The sequence below is a fragment of the Indicator indicator genome, chromosome 8 (genome assembly GCF_027791375.1).
Source record: "Indicator indicator isolate 239-I01 chromosome 8, UM_Iind_1.1, whole genome shotgun sequence".
Taxonomy (NCBI): domain Eukaryota; kingdom Metazoa; phylum Chordata; class Aves; order Piciformes; family Indicatoridae; genus Indicator; species Indicator indicator.
Window position 1 is genome coordinate 34,757,084 of NC_072017.1, and position 13,639 is coordinate 34,770,722.

Consider the following 13,639-nt stretch of genomic DNA (forward strand, 5'->3'; position numbering starts at 1 on the left):
CCTTTAGCTGGGAAGTGTTTGCCAAAAACTGAATTACTATGATTCAGTGATTTCAGTAACTTGTCAATTGATGTTATTATTTCTATGGAATGTCAAATGGAAACATTTTAGTGAAGTTTATTATGTGCTGCAGGTTTAGTTATACCTTGTATGTTGATTCCCCCCCCCCCCCCAATAAAAATTAATATCGTTATTGTTGAAAATAATGCTTTGCAGAATGTGCCTGTGAGATAATGTCATTTACTAGCACTTTTTATATTGCTGACATCCTGATGTGTTAGGTAATGAAGTACAGCATGGGTGACTGTGGCTGCTTCTTACATCTGTTACTCAATTTTGGCCAAAATGCTATGACCAGGTACTTGATATTTGCTTAAATATTACAAATAAATATTATCCAGTAAACATTTTTCTAAAATAGAATTACAAACAGGTGACTACTTCGATTTTCTACTTTAAAAAATACTTTTATCAACATGGACCTCCTTTTCCTGGAAATCATCTGTCTTAAGTGTCTCATTCCACTGCTTTCAATTTTCTTTCATTTTCTATTTGTCTGGGATGGATGGCTATTATGCTGTCTTTGGAGCTTGTTAACAAGATGAGCTGAGCCTCCATCGAAGTGAAGTACCCAAGTACTTCCAATTTTTAAGTATTCCAGGGTTGTTTTTGATATTTGCCTTTCTTGTTTCTGTAGAAGCTACACAGTGACTCAGTTTTTCTTTACAGGTTTACTGGTTGCTTGTCACTCTTTCATCAGGCATCAGGTTTTCACAAGGCACTTTACTGGGAAACATGGCTCATCTTTATTGTGGTGGCATATGAGGGCCAGTGGCATGTTTCTATCTATTTTTAGTTATCAACCATATTTAAAGGGTCTGCTTGTGTGCAGACATGAGTCTCTTGAAATAGTCGCTGTAGTTATTTTCCCTTGGAGTTGTGTTTCCTGGGAGAGCCTTTTTTTAGTAAGAGCAGCATAAGTAAAATTGCAGTGCTTTCAATAACATCTAGATGAAAGGAAATAACACCAGATTTTTATAACAGACCCAATAAATTCCTAAGAAAATTTCCAAGCTCTGCTACTGACTCCATTAAAACTAAGCCAGGATAAACTTTCCTATTGTTGAACATTACATGTAGACATGTGATAGAGGATTCGGTATGTTGTAGATCCCTAATTGTTGTTATCAGCAGTGAGTTGCTGTGGGTAGCAACCATTTGTGGACCTCTGGAAATAAAGTTGTCCAGAATTACTCAATGTTTGGCTCCTGGTTTTATGTAAATAAAAAATATGGCGTGTTCATGCTTGGGCATCTTTATCTTGCATTTAGCAATACTTGACGAAAAAGCCATTAGGGTTCATTCATGAATGCTCAGAAGTCTTTCTATTGTATAAAAATGCAATGTTCTGTGCGTGCAAAACTTTGATAATTGTTTTGTCTAAACTCTAACAGCAGAATAGTCAGAACAAATGAAGGAACAAATTAATTGCTGATTTATTAAATTATAACATCAAGACTTCAAATGTAATTTTTAGTTTTTTGGGAGCAGACACTGAAAAAAAATCTTAGCTGTAGCCTATCCTGTCCTTATCCTACCCCTTCGAAATATTAAGAAATTTTAAGAGTACTTTAGAAAGCATTATTAGGAGTAAAATAAGAAAGGTCTAAGATGGGGTTGTAACTTTAATATTTTTCAAGTTTTCTTTTGCTGCACATTAAAAAAAAAAAAAAAAGGAAAGAAAAGAGTTCTGATCATGTTTTTGTGTTTCAGGATTTAAAATGGCAGGAGAAGACTCCTATATTATGGGAGTGCCTGATCCCCAAGTAAGTAAATTTGTGTATTTTCAGTATCCCAATATTCTCTCCTAGCTCTCCGTTTTGACGTCCTCTCACTTTGTAGGCTTAGCAACATGGAGATGTAAAAGCGTTCTAGCTATTGGAGAAAATCAGTTTGGGGGAAATCTAGGGTGATCTTTTTTTCTCTAAGGTGTTTTTATGTGATCTGCAAAGTGCCTTGCTACTGGTGAAATGGCGGAGAAGAAAGGAAAGCTAGACCTGACGAAAGAAGCCGTTGAAAAAAATACTCATTTTTATGCCATCTTTCTCTGACTCTTGTTCCAAAATGACTTCTGTAATGGACACTGGACTTTATATCCAAGTAAAGCTGATTATGCCCTAAAAGGCCCCTTTGTATCACCTTTTGTGAAATTTACAATGAAATTGATGACTAAAATGTTCCCTCCCTCACAGAGGTCAAAAGGCCTAGTTCTTCAAAAGCTCTTCCTGACCTCATTACGCTATTTCACAATTCATTTGAATTGTGAGACTGATGCGTGAGTGAAGAACAGATCATTTCTACTCATTTTAATTTCCAAAAAGAAGCTATTTTCTCCTTTATCCTTGCTCCACTTTGGAAGAAGATAGGTTTAAACCTGACAACAATTACAGTGAGTAAAAACATGTCAGTATTCAAAAAAACCCCAAACAATTAAACTTTAACCTGGGTACACTGTTTTCTTGCATTAAAGCTTGTAAGTGTATTTACATAAAGAATGTAGTCTGGTGGGGTTTAATCACGGAAGTGGAAATGAGAACTCACAGGTTCTCTGTGAGGTGTTGGGCAAGACATCTATGGTCAGATTGTCAGAATTTACTCTGTAAGCTCCTTTGACTATATATCTGTTAGTGCACGTAAGCAAAGCGTGTGCTTAGAAACTGTGCTGAGCTCATGATACTGCTGGAACTTGGTCATCACTATTGGCTTTGCTTTTACATTTTGCCAGCAAAATTAAAGTAACTATAACATGTTTGCATACTGCAGCAAAGTGTTTGTAGTCTCAATATTTGCAGACAACTTTCACATTCTTTGCTGATAGATGTTTTATGAAATAATGCCTATCTGTAGTAATAAAGTGTGTTTTCTTTCACTATAGATGTTTGCAATGGATCAGCTTATAGGAATGAACACATTATTTAATAACACAAATTACATCACTTCAGACATACCACTACGAACAGGTAGGAGCCATTGCTGCTGGATTGTACTCTTGTCTTGCTCTTTTTTCCAGTTCATATTTTTGTGGAGTTCTTTTTGTTTGCACTTATTTCATTATACTAGATTCCAAAGCTGTCAGCTAGACTTTTTATTACACCTTTAGGCATGTCTTTATTACCTTTGTGAAACTTCTCAGTTGTGAGGCAGATCTGATTTTCTCTTGGCTTGTACAGAAATGGAGTTTCAACTAGTTAAGCGGTTTCAATGACCAAAGAGCTCTGAGTGACCTCTTTTTAGAAATTATTTCATATTTTTTTGTAAACATACAGCTTCAGTGACCTTCATGTTTCTATTGCCAGATTGCAGAGTGCAGTATGTGTTTGTTTTTTTTTTTTTCTCCTTTTCAGCAGTGTTTCATTTGTTGTAGTAATTCTCAAGGCAGTTGTTTCTCACTAATAAAATGCAGAGTATATTCAACTTCCTGTATCATTCGAATCTGTTTTTCCTTTTTGGTGGCTTCTCTGCTTCCTGTAAAGTGTCAGTCTGGTATTAAAAGTACCTGACAATTTCCTTAATAATAACACTAGCTTGGGAAGTTCAGAGTCAAATTTTGCAGCCAACTGCTGAAATTAGGCAAATGGTATTTTGCAAATGTCTGATATGCATTTCTTCCAGTGTGGTTCTAGAAGAGGAATGCCAAACAGAAATGTGTTGTATCTCAGCCAGTATCAAAACCTTGATCTGGTTTTGCTTATCAGATTTCTTGATAAGTGTTCATTCTTGCTTGAATTTAGAATACTATTCTCCTGTTTTGTTTATTAAAATAGCTGCTATGAAAGGAGAAAGGAAATAAAAATTTATGGAGGTGTAAAGGTTTTTTTTTTCCTCAATATATATCTCCAATAATATTTCTTCACTATAGCTAATAATGTCTTTTACCATGACAACTTTCTGTTGTTGATCTGGTTGAGTATTATAGCTGGTTGAGTATTATAGCTGATATGTTCTGTATTGTGATTGCTTGCTTTTGTTGAAAAAGCAAATCACTTTTATTTGCAATATGTGATACAATTGACAGCAGTGAGAGTGTGAAGGATAAAATGAAATAAGTGATTAGCTTTTTACTTCATAGGTAAAATTCCAGCCTAAAGTAACAATAAATGCTGGTTGAAAAAAATAAAAATTAGGTCATGCTTATTGTTTCAGTGTTTAAAACATAAATTCAGTTTTCTTGACTGAATGAATAGTAGTGAAGAAGGCTCAAGAAACACACATGGTACCGATAATTTTGTTTCAAGATAAAATGTTCTGATGAGCAAAGCTTTTGACAAACATGGACAAGCATCCAACAAATTAATAATTTTTTTGCAGTGTACTTTTATTAAGGCAGATAGAATTGTTCAGTAAGATTCATCTGTGTAGGCTTAAAAGGCTTCTGCATTGTGCAACAAGAGGTTTTTTTTCTTGCCATCGTTCTTCCAGAATTTCTGTGGAACAAATAAACTTCTTGGAATTTTGATTTCCCCATAATCTCTCTTACATGTGTCTGTTCATCTTACTCTGTACTCCTTATGCCAGATTCATTCCATACAATTTGTTCAAATATATAAACCTGATTTTCAGATATCTGTGTCCTGTCTAAACTAGAAAACAGCTGCTTTTAAAACCATGTAGGGGAGGCAAGAATTCACTGAGTTCTGCATTCACAAAACCCCCTCACTCAGATAATCTGAGCTCTATCCTTAATTTGCAAACGTGCTTAGGAAAGGACTCTGTTTTAGTGGCACTGCTCTTGTCTATTGCTCCACTTACAGGTGGCAAGTTCTCTGTGTACAAAATGGGATTTAATACAGGACCATGGATCTCAGGTTATCACAAAAAGTCTGGTGATGCCATAGTGACTTTGTTTCTTGAGCAGTATAACGCTGACTTTCCCCTTTGCTTGAAACTGTTGTCATTCCTATGGACTAGCTCTTCAGTTATAAGGTAATATAATAATGTATATATTACACTATGCTTGTTTCTACACAGCAAGGCCAGCTAAAAGTTCATGCAGGATTTTCCAAAAGTACTTCCATCTGAGGTAAGAGGGTGAAAGAAGTGTTCTAAAGAGTACTTTTCTGTAGGACAGTTGGCTCATTTAAACAGAAAGAACCAGAGACTTCAGTTGTTCTACATGATTTGATGTGGTGCATACATCTTTCGGTGTCTGCATTCATAAATGCACAATGTCAGACTTACTACGTTGGTAGGCAGGTTTAATATGTAACTTTGGATTGCCATATCATGCCAGAATAGCTGAGTCAACAAATAGCTGGGGAATTTGGGGACTTTCTGATGATAGGTGTCCTGCTGTTATGTTAATATTTACAGTAATAGTAGAAAACCTTTTGAGACGTCAGGGAAGGGATTTTTCTCAGTGAGGTTGTCAGTGCTCATGTAGCTTTGCTTGCTTTTTCTTTCTCATGTATTTCAGGTGTAAGTAAGCTTGGTTATTTTGTCTCTAAAGCTGTAGTAGATGGTTCAAGTTTTATGTTCCCATCTAAATGTAGAAAGAGAAGTAGCTTCTGTGTGCCTTTGGTGAGAAAGGGATGTATCTACAGCAAGTGCCATAACAGTGCAATATGCAGGACTGAGCTGTGTGTTTAGAACACCATCAGCAGCAAAGGAAGTATGTCACAAAGTCAGCCTCTTCTTTGGCTCTTTGGGAAATATCCTGCCTTTGAGAGTTAGGCGTTGGGGATGGAGGGAGCATTATCAATGGCACATATTTAGGCAGTGTAAAATCGGATACCTGTTAGTGTCATGTCCTTTGTGTAGTGGAGGGACAAAGTGATGCCTTAAATTGGAGAGGAAATAGGCAGAACTCTGAGCAAAGCATTTTATAATTTTGTGTGTGTTTCTTACTTCCTCCTGGTTATACAAGGCCATGTCACTTAGCAATCTGTGTTCTACTTAGAGATGGTTTGGGGAACTGGTTAATTGTTTTGGGCTTTAGGGGGCTCTGGTCTAACTAGCTGTTGGCATGAAGGTGGTATGGTTTTAAGCCTGTGAAGCTTAAGCAGGGCCATCAGCAGCTGAATAATATTACCTGGAGACTGCTAAAATTCCAGTTTTCTCATGTTTCTTTAACCTCTGCCTAACTCTCTGTGATGCTTGTTGTTAAGAAATGAGAAGGGCATAGAGGGAAAAAGGCCCTTACAAAAAAACTTTATTTCTTGCTTTTTCCAGAGAGAGAAAATGTTAGAGATTAAGGAAGCCTGATCATCACCAAAAATTAGTTGTTTGTTTTCCCTGTCCCATAGCAGTGGTCCTAATCCTCAGAAGCATGAGAAGCCTTGCATATACTGCTTGTGGTGGTTTCTCTAGATCTTCCATGTTTTTATTTTGAAGAGTGAACCAAGGGAAGAGAGAGGTTATGCACAGCCCATGTGCTGCCTGCTTTGAACACTGCAAGAGATAAGATGCAAGAAAGTGTTCTGTGCAGGTGAATCTCTGAGGGGGAGGACATATGAATGCCCCTTTTGGGAAGGATAAGACACTAGATTTAAAGTTTGGGTGTTTAGCAACAAGGTACCACTGCCAGGATAGAAATAAGGGTTGGTGGTGGATTTAGCAGTCGAAACCTAGATAACATGAATGAAAACATTCACATCCACAGAGCAAGCTAGCACACAGTGAAAAGGGTAAGATGCCTGTTTTGGGGACCCACTAACAGGAGGTAAGGCAAAGACTTCACAACAGCTGGTGGCAAGTTAAATTGAATGGTTTCAGGTACTATGGAAGCTCTTAAAGCACCTTTCTAGTCCTATGGTGCTGCCAGGCTTGCAGGGATATCCCACCAACCTCACAGACCTTCTCTTTTTTCTTGGCTTTGTTTTAATGGAAAGAAAGAACCACGAGGGAGCCTAAGATGGGTGCTTCTTTACGTGTGTGCAGGGTAAGGCCTGTCAAGAGGAAGAAAGAATCTAAGTGGTGGGAGTGTCAAGATACAGGAGGGCCTGTGACTCAGGCAGGAAGGAAAATGAAGAAATGTAGCACTTGAAGAAGATGGGGGAAGTGGGACTGTGACTCAGGCTGGAGGGGAGGCAGTGGGATGCAAGTTGGCCTGTGGCAAGCGAGGCAAGAAGGCATAAAAGGAAGCACTGAAGCATACCCAGGATGTGGCAGTCTGCACCAAACCCCCTCCAAGGCCAGAGGACTGCATATTTTAGTTACGGTCTTAGCCCTCCTGACTGCAGCAGTGCCACACAAACTACGAACAGTGCTCCTGTCAAAACTTGGTTCTTGGCAGCCGTGAGAGTCATCCTGTGTAGAGGCCAGCTCCATGGCTGTCTGCTGCTTCAGCCTGTCTGTAGGGCAGAAGTGAAAGCTAAGCTACGCATTCAGCAGCTTCCCAGCCTAGAAGAGAGGTGCAAAAGATCACAAATCTCATCATTATTAGTTCTTCTTAGGAGGTGCACACCTTAAGGTTCCTGCAGTTTGATTCTTTAGACCAGGCATGCAAGTGATAGAAACTAAATATTAAAAAAGCTTCTCTGTGCAGAACACTAAACATCTTTTCTGCGTGGGAGAGGATGAGAGAAAAAGAAGGACCCACATGTAGCCAGTGTTAGGATGTCTGTCTAATGCACCTCAGGGAAGTATTCAATTTAGTGAAAAGAGTTGTGTGAGACCTTTCACTAAGTAAAATCTTTCTTATAGTCAAAATAATATGGCCTTTATGCTTGGAGGTTATCTTGACTATTAATGCTTTATTTTAAAATAGCATTTCAGATGTAATTAAGTGGCTTCTCTGTACTATTATTTGGATCTGATTCAGATGCTGTACCAGAGAATTTGTTAGTCATTGTAAAAGAGAAAAAATGCTTAGTCACAAAACCCCAAAGGTTGAATTAAGACCTGGTTTAAATATGTTGGGTATGATTTATATAATCTGGATTAAGGATAACTGACATATAATTTGCTTTTATACACTTATACTGCATGGTTTTTATACTTTCCTAGTATTAGTGTGTAAGGCACTTCGTTGGTTTGGTTTGGCTTGGGGTTTTTTTTTGTCTGCATATTTATATGCTTTTTATAAGCTTATTCAAAGGGGGCATAAGAACCACAGTCCCAAATTTCCCATTTCCCTGAGTTTTCACAAGTACCACGCAAGGTGAAACCATTTCAGCTTTCCAAAGAACTTTCCTTGAGCTTTGCAATATTGCAGTGTGCTGTATATCGCTCTCTTAGGAGCCTGAGTTAAGAATCAAGAATCAAGAAGGTTGGAAGAGACCTCAAGGATCATCGAGTCCAACCTGTCACCCTACACCTCATGCCTATCTAAACCATGGCACCAAGTGCCACGTCCAATCCCCTCTTGAACACCTCCAGGGATGGGGACTCCACCACCTCCCTGGGCAGCCCATTCCAATGGCCAACCACTCTCTCTGTGAAGAACTTTCTCCTCACCTCCAGCCTAAACCTCCCCTGGCGCAGCTTGAGACTGTGTCCTCTTGTTCTGGTGCTGGTTGCCTGGGAGAAGAGAGCAAACCCCTCCTGGCTACAACCTCCCTTCAGGTAGTTGTAGACAGCAATGAGGTCTCCCCTGAGCCTCCTCTTCTCCAGGCTAAACACCCCCAGCTCCCTCAGCCTCTCCTCATAGGGCTTGTGCTCAAGGCCTCTCCCCAGCCTCGTTGCCCTTCTCTGGACATGCTCCAGCAATTCAACATCTTTCCTAAACTGAGGGGCCCAGAACTGGACACAGTACTCAAGGTGTGGCCTAACCAGTGCTGTGTACAGGGGTACAATGACCTCCCTGCTCCTGCTGGCCACACTATGCCTGATGCAGGCCAGGATGCCATTGGCTCTCTTGGCCACCAGGGCACACTGCTGGCTCATGTTCAGCTGCTGTCAACCAGTACCCCCAGGTCCCTTTTCACCTGGCTGCTCTCCAGCCACTCTGACCCCAGCCTTGTTTCCTAATGCTGAGGGGAAAGTTGGACCCTGGGTTCTGCAGCATCCTGGGGGCCAGCTGTTGAATAAGAGCATTTCATTTTCTGACTGTTGAGCAGCAAGCACAGGATTTTGTGTCGTTACTGACCCAGCATACGTGCTTTGAAAATGAATTCCTAAGGGGAGCAGCCAAAGAACAATTACTTGGCAGGTTCTGCCCTGGAGGTTTGGTTTAAAGTTGAACTACATAGCTGTATTTTAGGTGCATTGTTTCTGCCAGTGCCCAGAAGATGTGAGGCCTCTGGACTACAAAAGTGTAAAATTTTGAATGCATAAAGCTTGAAGAGGGTTAGAGGTCTGTGAACAGAGGTTCTTAAATTTAAGTGCTGATAAAATGTTTAAACACAAAACAACTCATTTTAACTCTGTATTACAGACAAAAAAATGAAACATAAAACCTCACCAAAGGTAAATCTGACTTAAAGTTTCTGAAGTCCAAACTTTGTTCCATGCTTTCTAATGTAAGAGGATGTGTATGTGGTCAGGAGGCAGTTTTGCATGATGTTAAGATTTTTGCCTGGCTTCAAGATTTTACACAGGAAGAGTGTCAGACTTGAGAAATAAATGTTCTTTCTATGTGAAATTGTTGTGACTGACATTTGCAATATAACTTTGGCATGAAGCTAATTCAGTTGCTGAATCAGATAGTTTTAACATCAAAATAGTAATTCCGTCTATAAGCATATTTATCAGAATTTCCATTTTGAGACAGGCTTCTTTACTTAAGACCTGTGCTGACTAAAGATGTCAAAGTCTGTTTTATTGCAGTGAAGTTGTATTGAGGAGCTGAGAAGAATGCATGTAGACATACTACGAACTAGAAATTAATTAATTTTTAATTGTCAGTGAACATTAGGTCTATTGGCAAATTAAAGTTGGTGCAAGTACATAGCTCCCTGCTGAAGCCAAGTACTACCTAGCAGCAGCTGGATGGCATGGTACTTGCAGATGATGCAGTTATTCAGAGGCAGATCACACCTGGATGTTGGCAGAGCATGACATGCTTTGCTTGCAGGCCCTGCTACATAGCTGGGGCTTTTCTGCATTGGAGGTTTCACGTGTCCCAGTGAGCTTGCTTGGTTCCTTAGCATTACCACTTTCCATAGAGTATAAGTGATGGTGCATAATTCCTTCAGGAATATAGCTGGCAAAATATTGTGGGGATATTCACAGTGAAGCTGTTCAGGGAGTGGTGCAAGACTGAATTTTTTTTAAGGAAGCCTCCTTTGAAAGACACAAATACAGTTTTCGTAAAAGGTAATCCTGTGTATTGGCATCATGCTCAAAGATGGATCTCAGTATAGAGTCTGCATCTGTAGTCAAACAGATCATGTTCAGTGTTTTTAGAGGCACAGCAGAACAGTATTTCAAAGTGTATCTGAAATTATTAAAAGCATGCAAATTGTTCAGAACGTATTGAGAAATACCAGTTGGGTTTTTTTAAAGCAGTTTTGACTGTTAAGGCTTGTTGAGACAGCTTAAATTCCTCCCATATTCCCATACCTGAGAGCTTCCCATTGGCTGTCTCTAGACTTTCAAAAGCACCTATTCAGTAGGAAGCCCTAGGGCCAAAGGCTTATGAGTATAGTCTTTAGAGCCCGAGGGGTTTAAGTACAAAAGTTAACCTTAGCTCAGGAAGGCCAGGCTACTTGTCAGTGGCAAGGGGAGGATCTTGTTCTTACCCTTGCGAGTGCTAACTGAGAGATCAGAAATTCCTCCCATTTAGGCTCTCTGAGCTAAAATTAACTTTTTTTTTTTTATTGAGTTAATCCTTCCCTTCTTACCATGTTGGTCTTAGGGAATGTTGGAAATGACAGACTGCCAAGTGATTAAATTAGTTATTTTAGTTCTGAAGATGCTTTAGGGGCTTTAAAAATCTTTCTCTCCAGACATTCAAGGACATCAATTTTAGCCTTGCAATTTATGTCATAGTAATAGTAATATAATTTCTACTGACTTTTCTTACTTTTATATTAGCAGATGGACCGTATCTTCAAATCATAGAACAGCCAAAACAGGTAAGAACACTATGTTTTTAAAATCTTAAAGGTAGCTACGTTGCTGTATTCAGCTTTGACTAAAATTGTGGCTTGGGATCAGCAAAAAATTGAAGACTTTGAACTTTCATAACAAATGCAGCACTTAACCATGAACAGTTTTTCCTCTCACTTTTGTAGTTAAATCGTTTCCTGTTTTGTTCTGTTTTCATCTTTTTGTCTCTCTGGAAGTGTCATCAGACAGAAAAACCCTGAGAGTTACAAAGAAAAAAAAAAAAAGGGCTGGACTCTTCATCTTAGAAGTGACTCTTACAGTACCTCAGTGTTTTGAAACAAATGATTAGATCATACATGGAAGATTTTAGACTTTGTTTCATCTTTCATGAAGCATATGAAAGAAAAAACAAAAACATTTCATTTTATTCTCAATCCGCAGAAACTTTTGACTTGTGCTTTGTCATCCTAAAGAAATTCTGTTGTCCTTAGAGATTGCTTTTGTGGTGGTTGGCTGCTTTGAATAACCCAAGAGAAGCGAAGATAAATACTCATATGTAACTCTTGTTGTGACTGTGCAGCAAACTCTCACTTAGGCTCCTCTGATGGTGCTGAAAGTCATCCCAATGCACTGGTTAATTTTCATGCAACTGACATACAAAATGGTTGCTGGGTGAAGATTGTCTTGAGGTGTGCCAGGGTACTGCTCCCCTTTAGCTGGTGGCTTCTTCCTGGAGCTAATCACAATACAGAGAGCTCTTTCCTGCCTTTCCTAATTACTTGCATAAAATCCTACCGTATGGAGCTGTTAAGTAGACAGAGGAAGAGAGTGACTGAAACCTGTCCCATCCTCTTCTTGGTCTTCTGCAGAAGTATGCTGCAATCCAACCTTTCTGCTAGCAGTCGATAGAGAACATTTGTTTCAGCTGCACACCAAAGGCATTTTTGTGCTTGAGCGTATTTTCAGGAGCAGGGGTGTTTCATTGGTGTAGATGAAACAGCAGTGTGAAGTCTTGGAAGAATACACTGCCTCTTCCTTGTTGTGGTTCATGCCAGGTCAGGTTGTGTCTTTGCCTGGTGGAAGCCTACAGTGTGCAGTACCAAAGGTGAAGCCATTGCTTCCACATATGACTTACCAACAAGCATCAGTAAGCTTGCTCATAATATTTTTGCTGGAAGATCTTTTAAACATGTCTCAAATGATGTCTACATTGTTTCACTTTGCAAATATTTAACCAGTACCTACAAAGGAAAAATAAACTTCCTGAGTCAAACAAGGATAGAAACTCTAACCAGCCCTCCTAGCTGACAGCTGTGAGCTTGCAGCTCCTATGATGGTGTACCCATGTGGCAAGCTGGGCAATAGTTTATGACAGGGTGATGAGGATGATCCATCAGCATAGTGCTGTACTTGTGATCATTCTTAGAGCAAAGAGACAGTTGGGGGTAGTAGGACTGTGCATGTGAAAATAAAGCCAGGATAGCAAGAACGAGAAGACTGGGGAATGCCAGACAGGTGGCCAGTGGCTCTGTTGGATCGAAGGCATGGAGGAGAGGAGGGATTGAGTTTTCTCGTTTGTTGTGTCTGCAGAGGTTGCTTTGCCTTTTGCGCAACTTCAGTTCATCATAGCTCATCATGGCTCATCACAGCTGACCACTTCATTTGCAGTAACCTCAGTCACACAGTTCACCATAGAAGGGCAAGTACGTGCTTAAGGACAAATTACATTGTCTTGGCAGTATCTGAATGAAAGTCAGATCTGTACATTTGTTTTTAGACTGAAAAGGCTTAAGTGAGAAGCTAATGTTTACAGAGTAATTTTTGAACTGTCATTCACTGTCAGCTAATACAGACTTTGAATTCAGAGTTGTCTAGTATTAGAAGGAGGCTGAATGATTCTTTACAGAGGATACAACGTTTACTAGAGCTGTTTGGACAGACACTGGGAGCTATATATGAGATGGGAATTTTGCCAGAAATTGCAGGACTGGGGAGTAGATCTGAAAATACTTAAAGTTGGAGGCCACATGAAATAATACCATAGAATCATAGAATGTTTGGGTTCCATCTGCCTTGCCAGATGGCATCTTCCACTAGACCAAGTTGCTCAAGGCCTCATCCAACCTGGCCACCAGGGGAGGGGGCATCCACAACCTCCGTGGGTAACCTGTTCCAATCTAAATCCACCTTCCTCAAGCTTCAGTCCCTTCTCTCTCATCGTATCGCTACAAGCCCTTGTAAAATGTCCCTTCCCAGCTTTCTCGTAAGCTCCCTTCAGGTACTAGTGAAGGTGAGTTAGAGCTGCCAAACACATTTGCTTACGAGTTGCATCTTTTGTGCCTCGTGTATTACCCTGGAAAGGAGATGTTGTTTCCTATAAATAAAAATCAAGTAAATGGACAGATGTACTCTCGGGTGGTTACTGATATTTTGTAGTTCCCTGAAGTATGTTCAGCTATCTATTTATGTAGCTGAAGTTAAAGCCCAGCCACTCAAAGTTCCCTGAACATTTTGTGCTGTTTCTGGACTCCATTTGAAGATGAGGCTTTCACATGTTCTGTCCAAAAAGAGAAAGCATATTTGCTTCATCCCTGTTCTGTTCTTTATGATGCTTTGGACTTCATTGATTATTGGCTTCAATTCTCTCTAC

General features: G+C 39.7%; 1 protein-coding gene across 1 annotated transcript in view; it reads left to right on the forward strand.

Moving 5' to 3' along the window:
* Window positions 1-1,781: 1,781 nt before the first annotated feature.
* NFKB1 (nuclear factor kappa B subunit 1) overlaps window positions 1,782-13,639 on the forward strand; it is a 48,525-nt gene continuing 36,667 nt past the window's right edge. The window contains exons 1-3 of the mRNA XM_054383276.1: window positions 1,782-1,826; window positions 2,936-3,020; window positions 10,978-11,015. Coding sequence (XP_054239251.1) covers window positions 1,782-1,826; window positions 2,936-3,020; window positions 10,978-11,015 — 168 coding nt within the window. The remainder of the gene's footprint in view (window positions 1,827-2,935; window positions 3,021-10,977; window positions 11,016-13,639) is intronic.